The sequence below is a fragment of the Bos grunniens genome, chromosome 1, assembly GCF_055505025.1.
Source record: "Bos grunniens cultivar Pamir isolate PY7600 chromosome 1, Bosgru_T2T1.0, whole genome shotgun sequence".
In the NCBI taxonomy this organism is placed as follows: domain Eukaryota; kingdom Metazoa; phylum Chordata; class Mammalia; order Artiodactyla; family Bovidae; genus Bos; species Bos grunniens.
In genome coordinates this window covers 87,295,805-87,312,410 of record NC_141165.1, presented here as the reverse complement: position 1 = coordinate 87,312,410, position 16,606 = coordinate 87,295,805, and the positions used below count along the sequence as shown (strand labels likewise).

At 37.6% G+C, this 16,606-nt stretch overlaps 1 protein-coding gene across 5 annotated transcripts in view; it reads right to left on the bottom strand.

The window, feature by feature from the left end:
- The window catches only part of OSBPL11 (oxysterol binding protein like 11), a 92,525-nt gene that overhangs the window by 63,864 nt on the left and 12,055 nt on the right, over nucleotides 1–16,606 (bottom strand). For all 5 annotated transcript variants that reach the window (XR_015164197.1, XR_015164195.1, XM_086401792.1 and 2 more), the window contains exon 2: nucleotides 378–446. Coding sequence is in view for 2 of the 5 variants with exons in the window: in XM_086401792.1 (XP_086257918.1) it covers nucleotides 378–446 (69 nt within the window). In the remaining 3 variants the exon portion in view is untranslated. The remainder of the gene's footprint in view (nucleotides 1–377; nucleotides 447–16,606) is intronic.

Genomic DNA, 16,606 nt, shown 5'->3' with positions numbered 1-16,606 from the left:
ATCCCAGAAGAGTTTAAGAATCCTCAACAATGAAAAGAAGCAAGAATCCTCAACAGGCACCTAACACAAATCTCTTTGCTGTCTCTAAACCACCCAAAAAGCCTAACCACTGGAAGTACACATAAGAAGCCCAAGGTGAGTTGATAAATGATACTAATCTTGGCGTAACAGTAACTTCTGACGTATTTGGAGGCTGCAATTTGGACAATGTTAACTCCTCTTACCCCCTAAAAATAGAAAAAGAAAGTCATCAGACTTATAGAAAACATGGTAAGTCTTTCTCTAACATGCTTCCCAGTCATGTAACATCAGTTATAAAATCATCATGCCCATTTCTGTTCTCTTGGGAGAGAAAGCTACAGAATACTCACACTTACCTGTACTGCCACCCAGTGACGAGGTTGGTGTACTTCATTAGGTAGCCATACACATTTTCCATGTGGTCACTGTTTCAAAAAGATCAGAAAGTGCCAAAATCGGTGAAAATTAGAAGAAATTCCAGGAAGTTAACTGTACAGTTGAAAAAATAGCTGTAGAAACATACTTTTTTCTATAAATGTCTCAAACTTACTTCAGAAGTAAAATTCATAGGTTAACAAATAGAGCTATTTATTTAATCCTCCATATTTCATATCCAAAGGACTATATATTTTATCAGAATTCTTCAAAACAAGTGTAATCACCCATAAATTACTGGGTATTTCAAACATAAAATCATTATATGAGTATAAAATTACATAAATATGAAACAAATATACTATAAATATAAATAAAAGCATTTAATAACCTAATTCAAAACTAAACAAAGACAACCCAGTTTTATGGTTCCAAAATAAATTTTAAAAAATCTCTAGGCTGAATAGTGCTTCCTCACTCTGGTGGGACACATTATGTCTCTCAATCTTTGGGCTTCCAAAATGACGATCCTGATTTTCGATGTCTGTGACACCTTACTCCCACTCCCCCATCCCAGACAGGCATGAGGCAAAGTGCTCACTGCAAATCTTGCCACTGGCAAGACTGAGCCTTACTACTACTGAGTTCCTTTACTTCTGCCCCTCTTTCTATTTAATAGATATATTCTGTTATTGTGGTTCATAGAAAATGCAGATCTCCTCACTACTTCTTTTCCAATATTTTAAGGTTCCCTATACTTATGAAAAGATATCAAAGCTACAACTACATTGATATATCTTTTTGACATACAGGCTTCATTTTTTATTTTGTAATTTACATTAAGAATTCCTCCAGTAAAAGGAGATTAAAGAGATATAAATTAAAAAAAAGAATTCCTTTTAAACTCCTCTGAAGTTTTAACTTTACACTATAAAATGCAACTAATACTAAACATTTATTTTCTCTACTATCCTTGAATTGCAGAACTTATTTGGTAAAAGTTCAGCTAACCAGCATTTAGGAAATGGAAAGTATCAGACAACTGACAACCTTTAAAACATGGACATCAAAAGTAAAATCAAGAGAGAGCTGACACAACCAACAGAACGGAATTTTTCAAAGATTTAGATTGATCTGAATGACAAATGAAGAGATGAAGATAAAGACACTCTCGTGTAAACACACAACAAAATGACTATAAGAGTCTAGCTAGGCATTATTACTACTGGAGATCAAGTAGGAGGATGCCTGGGGAATAAACTCAGTGTTGGATGCCTTTCTAACCTCATTTCTTCAGAGTGCTTGGAAATAAAGATCAAATCTGAAAGTAAAGAACTGACCCCAGTTCAAAAAATATATTATTTTTTTCTATATTTTTCTTCCAATCCAAGATTAGCAAAAAACACCATTTATTCACTAACATTAAATGAAACTACTCAAGTCCTTTTGGTTTTATAAGGTCAGTAATCTCAAGAAGGTAAAGGCTGTCAACTTCTAAAATGCCAACCCAAAGTTAAGATAATTATATATGTGCTCTGTCATGTTAAAACTGACAGTACCATTTGAATTCTCATTTCAGTATATTCTAAAGCCCGTATCTAGAGGAAGGATTCTTCTCTGAAACTCAACCTATTCGATTTTTGCCCTATTTCCATCCTTAGGTCACAGCAAAGGTACTTCTTTCAGTTACATTGGTACTTGAAAAGGCAGAGAGATACTCCTCTAGTCTGGCTCTCAAATTTTTCCCAGGCTTCAAACAGCGTTTTGGGGCCACAGGAGTCCCAATGTCCCTGGACTCTGTCCCAAAATAATTTCACAAAAAAGTTCCTCGTCTGTTTTTGATATTTCACATATAGCTTAGCTGTCTTGAATAGTTCTCATCCTCAAAACTTATTTCTTCACTTATATATGGAATCTAATAATGCCCCCTCCACCAAAAAAAACCTAAAACTCATAGAAGAGATTAGTGGCTGCCAGAGGTGACAGGTGAACAAAATGGGTGAAGGTGATCCAAAGACACAAACTTGCAGTTATAAAGTAAGTAAGTCCTAGGGATGTTATTCGGAGAAGGCAATGGTACCCCACTCCGGTACTCTTGCCTGGAAAATCCTATGGATGGAGGAGCCTGGTAGGCTACAGTCCATGGGGTCGCGAAGAGTCAGACACGACTGAGCGACTTCATTTTCACTCTTCACTTTTATGCATTGGAGAGGGAAATGGCAACCCACTCCAGTGTCCTTGCCTGGAGAATCCCAGGGACGGGGGAGCCTGGTGGGCTGCCGTCTATGGGGTCACACAGAGTCGGACACGACTGACGTTGACTTAGCAGCAGCAGCAGGGATGTTGTTTATAGCATGGTGACTATAATTAATAATACCATATTGTGTATTTGAAAGTTGCTAAGTATAGATCTTAAAAGTTCTCATCATAAGGAAAACAAAAGTGTAACTGTGTAGTGATAGATGTTAATTAGACTTGTGATCATTTTGCAACATATAAAAAAATCACCATATACCTAAAAGTAATGTTACATGACAATTATATCCAAAGTTTTAAAAACCTTATTCTTTGCCTATTCTTGTGGCTTTATAACCTCAATATTTATTTAATTACATTCTGTATCAACCCACAAGAGGAGTAAGGTGTCACACAACCAGAATTAAATATTTCCCTAAAGTACCCAGATAGTCCATAATTCACCATTTTTTATTTTCCATTTTAATCTAGGTTCTCTATACCAAGCTTTCATTACTAAATAAGAATCATTTCATAGCTATTGGTATGTAATAAAAACATTACAATTCAATTATAGTTCACTTCCTCTGGTTCTAGGACTATATATATTCTTCAAATGAATATATGAACTGTGCAGAAAATCTGTCTTAAAACTTCAAATAAACTATCAACAACTAAGAAAAACAAAACTCTTCATTTCAAAGCAATGAGGGCTCCTGTTCCTTACCTTTGTTTGGTCCCTCATATTATTAAAGGTATTCCTTATTTGGGTCGTAAGTTATTTATATTGGTCATTTAATGAATATCAATGAATTTTTTAGAGTATAATTTCACTAGCATTGTTCACTAAACAACGAAAGTTTATCTTCATACTGCATAGTAATGCTTTATGTTCAATTTTTAATGTTTTTAGTATTTTTGATTCTTGTATCTAAAAAGTTAATAACCTTCTCACAAAAATCACAATAGGGATACTGACATGGTTCATTTGGTAGTAGCATAAAGCCAACTTCAAAAGAAACAAATTCAAACATGCAATAACAAGCTGCTGGCCTGCTTTTACCACAGAAAACAGACATCTGAGGTTACAAAGAACCGACTTAAGAACACCCCATCCCTGAACAGCTGGTGACACTGTCCCTCTCTCATCCCTCCCCTTCTCAGTGCAACCAGCTGATGTGGAACCACTGTGCCATCTGGTGGCCCACATAAAAAGCTCTGTGAGTGAACGTCCTTCGTTCACTCTCCTTTCTTCTACTTCCTTGTAATTGAGTTATTATGAAGTACCTCTAACATTCATGGTTTGCTCCCAATTAAAATATGTGAATTTAACTGAAGATTTACCTGTTAATATGAATAAAACCTAGTTGTTAAAGTGGGAATATACCACATATTTGATTATAGCATACTAATATTTTTCCTATGAAGTAGAGATGATGGTCCAAAAGATTAACACAATGAAAAATAAGCAATAAAAAAGTTAATTTCTTCTTCTGTCCTTCAGCAACTCCACCACTTAAATTTGGTACATTCTGATCTTGTTAACATTTCATTGAAATCAAGCTAGAAGCTGATAATCTCTAAACACAGCTGATGAACTGAACTATATGTCAAGCAGCATTATTCTATTTAATTTGTTCACCACCTCCCAAGTAGCTTAATAATGACTGTTTCAATTTCTAATTCTCCACTATTATAACACACATTTCTTAATTCTTCTTCATCAGACTTAAGGAAAACATGTAGAAGCTTCTAAATTAAGCTACTTTTTAAACAGTTTCAAATCCTCTTATTTCAGTTCAACACAATTGCTCAGTACCTTCTAAATATAACGCACTCTGAAAATCCACTGAAAAGGATAGGGAAGTAAAGAAGGCTATACCTTTCCGTCCAAATTCATTACCAAATATAAGAAAAACATCTTCTTGAAGAAAAGACAATGACCCACAGCAACTCTGTTTTTAGCTGTCATACAAATGCAAAGGATAGCTTGTTAAAGATACAGTATTCATTAAACAAAGATACAGGATTCAATGGTGATTAGGTTGAAGTGACAGGACTTATCAGATGTGGAATGAGAGTGAGAATAAGAGAAGGGACAAAGGCAAAAACCCAGATTTCCAGCTGGCACAACTGTGTAGATATGAACACCCTCACTGCACTGGGGATGATAAAAGAAGTTTTGGATTTGTTCCAAATTACCATGGTGATTTTAAGGGACCTGTGAGACATAACACAAGAAGATACCCAATAAGGTAGTATGATTTGGACTGAACACACAGGTTTTGGTGGTAATCAGCACATAAGCATATAACTGGTATTTGAAACCATGAGGGTACATCACTTAGGAATTATATAAAATGACAAGGGGTAGTAGGTGGGAGGGAGGCAGGAGAGAGGGGAGATATGTATACCTGTGGCTGATCCATGTTGAAGTATGGCAGAAACCAATACAATATTGTAATCACCCTTCAATTAAAAATAAATATTTTTTTTTTTAAATGACAAGAGAAGGGACATATTCTAAGAGAGAACCCTAGGGAAAAGTTTTATAGGCAAGAGGAATACAGAGAGGAGATAAGAAGTAGCTGAATAGTAGGACAAAAACCAGGAGCATTTCAAGTAACTTTTTGGTCAAGAATGTTAATAGTATTTGAGGAGTAAACGAAGATGAAGATTGAGCAATTTCTATTACAGTCAACCACCAAGGGCATCCATTGGTGGTCCAGTGGCTGGGAATCAGTGCTTTCTCTTGTGTGGGCCTGGGTTCAATCCCTGATAAGGGGTCTAGGATCCCATAAGCCACAAAGCATGACCAAAAAAAAAAAAAAAGATTTAACAACCAAGAGATAATACTTCAATGTAATGATGAAGGCAGAGCTAGCTGGTAATGAACTGAAGAAAGACTGGGAGAAAGAAAAGTGGTTAAGGCAATGTGGGCTTAAGGCAGGGGTAGTTCAAAGTGCCTAATGGGTAGGATACAGTAAAGAGAAAAAGGCTCACAACTCAGAAGAGAGATGGAAATGAGGAAGAGAGGGGGCTCCAGAGCCCAGGTAGAGGAACTGGCATCAGATACCTTAGGACACTTAATTATGGGCAGAAATTTATGCAAGCTGTAGTAAAGAAAGTGCCAGTCAGCCACAGTTCAATATTCCTACTTTCTACTAGGCAAAAACTGTCCTCCAAAAAGGCTGAGTTTTGGTTCATTCCCTTGATAATATAAATAGCATGAACGGAGGGAGCCGCCTTCTTAGTTGAGGGAAAAGCCACTGACAACAGATGGGAATGATTGCAACACACGTGCGTCCTTCTGCTGTAAAGATACTCCACAGAGCAGCGACTGCTTCTCACTCATCCTAGCAGCCTGTGCAGCACCTAGTGCATAGTCTGGGATATAAGCAGGTGTTCACTACATCTCTGTTGAATGAATTAAGCAATGAGAAGACAGAAGCAAAATTTTCCTATAAAAGCATAAGACAACGGAGAAGCTTGCAAAAAAACAGAAAAAAATTAAATTCACAGCCTGTATACTGAAATAAATCCCAGATAAAACAAATTCTAATTGCAACTATCTTAATCTATACCAAAAAGTATACAGTCAAGGGAGATGCTCACCTTTCTGCTAAAGAGTCTTAAAAATGTTAATATTCCTTGGCCTAAGAATTTCACTTCTAGGTATCCTGACAGACAACAGAAATGTAGACAAACATAATGTGCAAATATGTCCATTGCAGCACTATTTACAATAGTAAAAAATATAGATTGGAAAAAAAAGGAAGTGAAAAGGAAACAAAAACAAACTAACAAATGAAATTAAGAAAATGACGAACTAATATAGAATAGTATTCACCAGTTAAAATGTTTATGAGTTTTTAACATGGGGAAACACTTATCAAGAGCCTAAAATTGCAGGTTACAGAATTTCATATAGTTACAGTAAAATATATGCACAGAACAAAAGCACACAAAATCGTAACTGTGATTATCACTGGATAGAAGAATTATGGTTGATTTAATTCGCTTCCTTTACTGTTTCACATTTTTCAATTTTAATACATTATTTTTATAACCAAGTAAAACATTTTAAAATGTTCAATCATATTGACTAGGTGGGACAGTCCAGACACAGAGCTATTTATACTTATTAACATAGGAATGGATTAAATTTTTAAAAACTTTTCAATGTGACCCTATGAGCATTGCTTTTTTGGGATGTAAAACTATGTTCCTATAAGCTTTTAATTCTCAAATTAGGTTACACATACCCAAAACTGGGCTAGGTGGTTAGGAGAACAGGGTAAAACAAGGCTATATTTCTAGAGCCAACTTATCTGACTGTAAGAAATTAAAAGCATTTTTAATGTTAAAACTCACATAAATGTTAAGAAACTTACTCCCTGCTCATGTATTTTCATGATGATGACTTCACCAGAGAGCTCCTGTCCTCCTCTCCCAGCCTTCCCCTTTCCCTTCACTCTTTCCATAGCTAGGCATGAATAGCTCACTCCCTCTGGGCACGCTTCTTTGTATCCTAGACTATCTACCCAGAGAACATAGTCTCATTTGCTCTGACAGAGATAGGACCTGAATATTCTAAGCTGCTTGTAACAAGGTGGATATGTACATGCGCGTGTGTGTGTAAGTGCTCAGCCATGTCTGACACTTCTGAGACCCTACAGACTATACACCACCAGGCTCCTCTGTTCATGGGATTCTCCAGGCAAGAATACTGCAGTGGGTTGCAATTTCCTACTCAAAGGGGTCTTGCTGACCCAGGGATCCAAGCCAAGTGTCCTGTGCCTCCTGCATTGGCAGGCAGATTCTTTACCACTGCACCACCAGGGAAGCCCTTACCCATCAAAAACAAAACCAAAGGACTTCTCTGACGGTCCAGTGGTTGAGACTCTGTGCTTCCACTGCAGGGAGCACGGGTTTGATTCCTGGTCAGGGATCTAAGATCCCACATGTTGTGTGGTGCAGCCAATATAAATAAATAAAACCAAACAAAACAGAAAATAACAAGTGTTGGTAAGAATGTAGAGAAATTAGAACACTTGTGCGTTGCTGGTGGGACTATAAAATGGTGCAGCCACTGTGGAGAACAGTATAATCATTTCTCAGAAAGTTAAATATAGAATTACTATATCCAGCAATTTCACTTCTGGGTAGATACACAAAAGAATAAAAGCAAGAACTCCAACAGATATTTGCACACAAATATTTATAGCAACATTATTCACAACAGCCAAAAGGTAGAAATAACTCTGGACAGTCCCACGTAAATCAATGAAGCCAGAACATACCCTCACATCACACACAAAAATAAACTCAAAATGATTTAAAGACTTAAATATAAGATAAGACACCATAAAACTCCGAAAGAACATAGGCAAAACATTCTGACAAAAACAGTACCAATATTTTCTTAGGTCAGTCTCCCAAGGAATAAAAGTAAAATCACACAAATGGGACCTAATCAAATTTACAAGCTTTTGCACAGCAAAGGAAACGATAAAGTGAAAAGACAGCCTACAGAGTGGGAGAAAATATTTGCAAATGATGCAACCAACAAGGGCTTAATTTCCAAAACAAACAAACAGCTTCTACAATTCAATAATAAAAACAAACAAACAACCCAAGCAAAAAATGGGCAGAACACCTAAACAGACATTTCTCCAAAGACAACATATAGATGGCCAACAGGCATATGAAAAGATGCTAATTATTAGAGAATTATCTAATGACAGATAAATGTTACTTAAAATTTTATTTTAAGCTGATAGTAATAACCTTTACTTATTTTAAAATTATTCAGTAATTGTTCTCCAGTATGTTAAAACTTACTATAAAAAAACAAAACAAAATAAGATGCATGCACCCCTACATTCATAGCAGCACTATTTACAATAGACAAGACATAGAAACAACCAAAATGTCCATCAACAGATGAATGGATGAAGAAGATGTGGTACACATACATACATTAGTTCAGTTCAATTCAGTCGCTCAGTCGTGTCCGACTCTTTGAGACCCTGTGAATCGCAGCACGCCAGGCCTCCCTGTCCATCACCAACTCCCGGAGTTCATTCAAACTCACGTCCATTGAGTCGGTGATGCCATCCAGCCATCTCATCCTCTGTCATCCCTTTCTCCTCCTGCCCCCAATCCCCCCCAGCACCAGAGTCTTTTCCAATGAGCCAATTCTTCGCACGAGGTGGCCAAAGTATTGGAGTTTCAGCTTTAGCATCAGTCCTTCCATGAACACCCAGGTCTGATCTCCTTTAGAATGTACTGGTTGGGTCTCCTTGCAGTCCAAGGGACTCTCAAGAGTCTTCTCCAACAGCACAGTTCAAAAGCATCAATTCTTCGGCGCTCAGTTTTCTTCACAGTCCAACTCTCACATCCATACATGACCACCGGAAAAACCATAGCCTTGACTAGACGGACCTTTGTTGGAAAACTAATGTCTCAGCTTTTGAATATGCTATCTAAATTAGTCATAACTTTCCTTCCAAGGAGTAAGCGTCTTTTAATTTCATGGCTGCAATCACCATCTGCAGTGATTTTGGAGCCCCAAAAAATAAAGTCTGACACTGTTTCCACTGTTTCCCCATCTATTTCCCATGAAGTGATGGGACCGGATGCCATGATCTTCGTTTTCTGAATGTTGAGCTTTAAGCCAACTTTTTCACTCTCCACTTTCACTTTCATCAAGAGGCTTTTTAGTTCCTCTTCACTTTCTGCCATAAGGGTGGTGTCATCTGCATATCTGAGGTTATTGATATTTCTCCCGGTAATCTTGATTCCAGCTTGTGCTTCTTCCAGCCCAGTGTTTCTCATGATGTACTCTGCATATAAGTTAAATAATCAGGGGGACAATATACAGCCTTGACGTACTCCTTTTCCTATTTGGAACCAGTCTGTTGTTCCATGTCCAGTTCTAACTGTTGCTTCCTGACCTGCATACAGGTTTCTTGAGAGGCAGGTCAGGTGGTCTGGTATTCCCATCTCTTTCAGAATTTTCCACAGTTTATTGCGATCCACACAGTCAAAGGCTTTGGCATAGTCAATAAAGCAGAAATAGAGGTTTTTCTGGAACTCTCTTGCTTTTTCCATACACACACACAAAGGAAATATTGCTCAGCCATTAAAAAGAGTGAAATAGTGCCATTTGCAGCAATATGCATGGACCTCTAGGTTCGCCCAAAGTGAAGTTAAGGCAGAAAGAGAAAGACAAATACCATATGATACCACTTATATGTGGAATCTAAAATACAACATAAATGAACATATCTGTGAAACAAAAACAGACCCACGAATATAGAGAACAGACTTGTGATTGCCAAGGGGGAATAGGGCTGGGGGAGGGAAGGATTGGGCATTTGGGATTAGCAGATGCAAACTATTATACATAGGCTGGATAAACAAGTCCTACTGTCTAGCACCAGAAACTACATTTAATATCCTGTGATAAACCATAATGGAAAAGAATATGAAAAAGAAAATATATATATGAGTCACTTTGCTGTAGAGCAAAAATTAAACACAACATTGTAAATCAATGATACTTCAATTAAAAAAAAATTTTAAGGCAGAAACAACTCAGGTATCCATCAACAGATGAATGGATAAATAAAATGTAGTGTGTGTGTGTGTGTGTGTGTGTGTGTGTATATATATACATGGAATATTTATTCAGCCTTAAAAGAAAAAGACGGAAATTCTAACACATGGTACAACATGGATAAATCTTGAGGACACTGCTAAATGAAATAAGCTACTCACAAAATGACAAATATTTTATGATTCCACTTACATGAGGTACTTAGATTTGTCAAAATCAGAGACAGAAGGTACAACAGTGGTTGGGGCGGGGGCTGATGTAGGGAGTTATTTAATAGTTATAGAGTTTTAGTTTGGGATGATAAAAAATTCTGGAATGAATAGTGGAGATGGCTGCAATAACAATGTGAATATATTTAAGGCCACTGAACTTATAAATAGTTACAAATGGTTAAAGTCGTAAATTTTATGATATGTACATTTTACAACAAAAAAATAACCTGAAAATTTGACTGCATCCTATCTGATCCTTATGTCCTCTCAACTGGTCCTGAACTCATGATGTTATTTATTTATTTCTGAAAAACCCAGTAACAGATATATTATAGGGTAGAATATAAATCCTCGTGAATTTTGAAGATCATAAAGTTACATCAGCCATGGGCTCCTTTAAATCACAAACTGCACTGACTGTCTTACGCAATTAAGAGAGCTTTCATAAAGGAAGTTTGAGAAACACAGCTGTAAAACATTTGCCTATACAGACTGGAAACAGAAAGAAAAATTCAATATATAATCCTATAGTTACAGACAACTAAATCCCTCATGCAGATAACCAGCCATCTGAAGATGGGAAAGAAGAAACTTATACACGAAAAAGTAGAAAGTCAACTCTCAACTTTCCTACAGAAAGTTAGGAAGTTGTTTACTATAATGTGAAGAGCAGGAGCTTAACCCAGACAAACACAAGTCTGAATCCCAGTGTGACCTTAGGCAAGTAACAAATCTGGTCCTGTGTCTTTACCTGTTCAGTTCAGTTCAGTCGCTCAGTCGTGTTTGACTCTTTGCGACCCCGTGAATTGCAGCACGCCAGGCTTCCCTGTCCATCACCAACTCCCGGAGTTCACTCAGACTCACGTCCATCAAGTCGGTGATGCCATCCAGCCATCTCATCCTCTGTTGTCCCCTTCTCCTCCTGCCCCCAATTCCTCCCAGCATCAGAGTCTTTTCCAATGAGTCAGTTCTTTGCATGAGGTGGCCAAAGTACTGGAGTTTCAGCTTTAGCATCAGTCCTTCCAAAGAACAACCGGGACTGATCTCCTTTAGAATGGACTGGTTGGATCTCCTTGTAATCCAAGGGACTCTCAAGAGTCTTCTCCAACACCACAGTTCAAAAGCATCAATTCTTCAGCGCTCAGCTTTCTTCACAGTCCAACTCTCACATCCATACATGACTACTGGAAAAACCATAGCCTTGACTAGACGGACCTTTGTTAGCAAAGTAATGTCTCTGCTTTTCAATATGCTATCTACGTTGGTCATAACTTTCTGTAAATGTGAATTAAAAAACCTAACTTCAGATTTATAATGAGGAACGAAGAAGAGATATTTTAATCCAAATATATTTGAAGTGCATTTCAATATGGTGAACGCCCAGGAAATACTGGTTTTCTCCCGCTTAAGGGAGTCGATTCCTCTTCAGACAAAGGGCTCATTTTCTAGATCAGTTCTCTAGATCTGTCTTACTTGTTAGACTGACATTTTCAAGTCAGAATGATGGGATCTAAAAAGCTCTGAGTCTCCCACTTCTTTTATTTGAAAAAGATAATTTTTTTGTCCACTAGGTATCTTGTCAAGAACCATGAAGGGTCTGAGACATCATCCTATTTTGTTGCTGTTCAGTCAATCGTGTCCAACTCTGCGACCCTATGGACTGCAGTGCGCCAGGCTTCCCTGTCCTTCACTGTCTCCCAGAGTTTGCTCAAACTCATGTCCATTGAGTTGGTGATGCCATCCAACCACCTCACCTCATCATCCTCTGTCATATTCTTCTTCTTTTGCCTTCTATCTTTCCCAGCAACAGGGTCTTTTCCAATGACTCGGGTCTTCACATCAGGAGGCCACAGTTCGGAAGTTCAGCTTCAGCAACAGTTCTTCTGATGAATATTCAAGATTTATTTCCTTTAGGATTGACAGATTTGATCTCCGTGTAGTACATCGGACTTTCAAGAGTCTTCTCCAGTCACCACAATTTGAAAGCATCAATTCTTCAGTGCTCAGCCATCCGTACTGGAAAAACCATCGCTTTGACTATACGGATCTTTGTCAGCAAAGTGATTTCTCTGCTTTTTAATACGCTGTCTAGGTTTGTCGTAGTTTTTCTTAGAAGTAAGTGTCTTTCAATGTCATGGCTGCAGTCACCGTCTGCAGTGATTTTGGAGCCCAAGAAAATCAAATCTGCCACTGTTTCCACTTTCACCCTATTTGCAAGCCAACAAATTAGCTTGCCACAGTTTCCTGGATGCTGGCATAATACATTAAACTCGTACGTCGATACCAAAGACTTCAGTAGTCACAGCAATACCAGTAGATTATCAGCCCAGTCACATGGGGCAATGCAGAGGGCAGGAGATGCCTGCACATGTGGTAGGCTGCAGTACAGACAAGGAACCTTGAGTGGAAGGAACCCAACTCTTTTAAGAACAGTAAGTCTATCTGACCTCCATGGCAAGGAGACATTATCTTTATTATATTGGACAGTAAACAAACCTGACTTTTGCTCAGGAGGGAGATATTATCTCTATCCTCTAAGACTTTTTGCTATACAAATATTTTTTGAAAAAAAACAGTAAAGAACAAAGGAGAGTCAGTACCTCAACGCACAAGGGAAGCAGAAATATGAGCGACCCATGAAGAATCCCACGAAGAACTTTTTCCTAATAACTGTTCCCTAACTACATCATTGGAGAATCCCATGGATGGAGAAGCCTGGTAGGCTGCAGTCCATGGGGTCGCACAGAGTCGGACACGACTGAAGCGACTTAGCAGCAGCAGCAGCTACAATTCATATACAGTGAAAAGTCTCTTTCCAACCTTGTATTCCACCAACAATTCCCCTCCTCAGAGATAAGCACTTCCCTCAACTTTTTATCATCTCTTCAAGAGACAGTCTATGTACCTACAAGTGTGTGTGCACACACTTGTGTGCACTCACTAAATTTTTTTAAATGATTGCTACTACATACCCTGTACCTTGCTTTTTTCACAATTTTCTTAGGGATGATTTCATTTTGACACATATGGATTTAATTCATTCTTAGCATCTGCATAGAAACCCACTGCACAGCAGTATTACTATATAATTAACTAATCCTCCTAGTGATGGACATTTGCTTCCAGGCTTTTATTATTACAAACAATACTGTAACAAACTAAGTTATACATATCTTTGTATATATTTGCTAAAAGTGAAATTCCTAGGCGAAAAGGATATGCATTTTTAAAATTTATTTTTAATTGGAGGATAATTGCTTTACAATGTTGTGTTGGTTTCTGCTGTACAACGATGTGAATCATCTATATGTATACATATATCCCCTTCCTCCTGAACCTCCCTCCCACCCACCTAGGTCATCACAGAGCGCCAGGCTAGGCTCCCTGTGTCATACAGCAATTTCCTACTGCCTATCTATTTTAGACATGGTAGTGTATTTATGTTAATGCTACTCTCTCAACTTCGTTCCATCCTCTGCAAAGAGGTTCATCAGTACCATTTTTCTAGATTCTATATACATGCATTAATATACAATATTTTTCTTTTTCTGACTTACTACACTCTATAACAAGCTCTAGGTTCATCCACCTCACTTCAACTGACTCAAGTTTGTTCCTTGAAATGTATATGCATTTTTAATTTTTATATATTGTCAATCTACTCTCTAAAGAGGCTGCAACCAATATTAACTCCCACCTTTCAATACAACAACAGCCAGTTTCCTCACACCAACCTACAGCACCACTGCCAACAAAAATAGGGTGAAGACTTTACTTATAAACAGGAATTTCAGAAATTACTAGTAGGATTTTCAATACCTTTATACTCAAAATTAAGTTTCTAAAGCTTAAGCATGAGGTAATATATACTGTGGAATGCACACCTGAAAGGGATACATGATCAAGTTCTGACGTTCCCACTGACTAATGCCACGACTGGCGCTGGCCAAATCACTTAAATTCTGTCAGTTTTCTCATGTATTAGATGACCTTTTCAATCTAAAATGCGTGTACATTACTCATCACTCAAAATTCCAAAGGTTTTTCTCAACAGAAAATTGTTATTTCAAAAGTAAAGTTTGCATGTAAGAGCAACATATTTCACATTTAAAATTTTTAGAGAAAAGTAGACATATTTTTCTAGCACAATATCTTGTTCACATAGTAGCATTTACTTATACCCCATATACTCTCAAAAAGTCTTCATAGTAGCCATTTCAATAAGACTTGGACACCGCAGAACAAGAGAACAGCAGGATACTAAAAGTCCCTGCTATCGTCTCCCTAACTGAATATCTATTCTCTCTACTTTTGTTATGTACCTCTCTCTAGCTTTAGTTCCAAAACACACTTACAGTAACATTTAAATTTTGCCTGTACAGCATAATTCAAGAAAGAATACATTCTTCCCTTGTGCTGCTGCTAAGTCGCTTCAGTCGTGTCCGACTCTGTGAGACCCCATAGCCAGCAGCCCATCAGGCTCCGCCATCCCTGAGATTCTCCAGGCAAGAACACTGGAGTGGTTGCCATTTCCTTCTCCAATCATGAAAGTGAAAAGTGAAAGTGAAGTCGATCAGTCGTGTCCGACTCTGAGCAATCCCATGGACTGCAGCCTACCAGGCTCCTCTGTCCATGGGATTTTCCAGGCAAGAGTACTGGAGTGGGGTGCCATCGCCTTCTCCTCTTCCCTTGTGCTAATTCTTTCTAAATTGAATGTAAAAAGAAATAACAGAAAATCATTTCCCTTCCTCCATACTTGAAATAAAAAGGAGAAAAAAGGTGACAACCACACAAGAAGCTCCAAGCAAAGTTCTTTTATATATATATATATAACCTGACTAAAGAGTTGATTCTTTTGAAAATTTTACATTACTTAACGACAAATTCAAACTCTCAAGTTTTTTTATCTTAAAGAACCTGTAAGTTATTAAAAAAAAAAAAAAACAGAAAAATTTAAAGCTCACTGTATTACAGAAATAAAAGAAACATCTGGGAATTCTCTGGGGGTCCAGTGGTTAGGGCTCCACACGCTTACTGTCAAGGGGTCAGATTTGATCCTTGGTCGGGGAACTAAGATTCCACATGCCTCATGGAGAGGCCAAAAAAAGAAATCTTTTTTTTTTTATAAGTTTCATCATAATTTTCGGTAGCAAATCTTCAAGCTTCCCATTTCTAGGAAGTAGATCACCTCCAATTACAAATTTGCATAATCAAATGATTCTGTTATCTGGTATAGCTATAAAATCATGTGAAATTTTAAAAATATAACTTCAAAACATACAAAGTATACTCTAAAATGAAACCATGTCTCTGGTTACCAAGAATATAATAATAAAAACAAAAATGTTAAAGGCATAAGTATATTTTGTACAGAATTTTCCCAACTGCTGATCTATTAATAAATTGATTCACTATTTACAATGATAGCAAAACAGAATAAAATCCCACTCAGAATTTCATGCTAAACTTCACTCATTATAAAAAAGAACTAAATTAAAACTATCCTGAAATACCATTTTTTAACCTATTAAACTTTTAGATTTTTGCCAGTCTAATAACACATTACACTGATAAGGCTGATGGGAAACAAGCACTCAATCACTGCCACTGTACACCCCAATGAGGAGAAATCTGGTAATAACTACTATCAAAATTACAATTTTGATACTTACTGATTCAGTAAGTCCAACCTCTGGGTATTTTTTCCCACAGATATATTCATATGCTTGCAAGATGACATGTGTGGAAGGTTATTAACTACAACATTATAATAACAAAATTTTGGAAAACAAATGTCCATCAATAGGGAGCTTATTAAAGGTAGACTGAATTGTGTCTCTCCAAAATCCATATGGTAAAGTCCTAACCCCCACTGTGATGGTTTTCAGAGATGGGGCCTTTGGGAGATACTCAGGGGGTCGCACAGTCGGACACGAATGAAGCGACTTAGCAGCAGCAGGTATAGACTGGGGCCCCTATAATGAGATTTGTGCCTTTAAAAGAAACACCAGAGAGCTCTCTCCCACCCCTCAGTCTCTACCATGTGAGCACACATTGAGAAGACCACCTGAAAACCTGGAGAAGAGCCCTCAGCAGAACCTGACAATGCTGGCACCCTGATCTCAAAACTTTCTGCCTT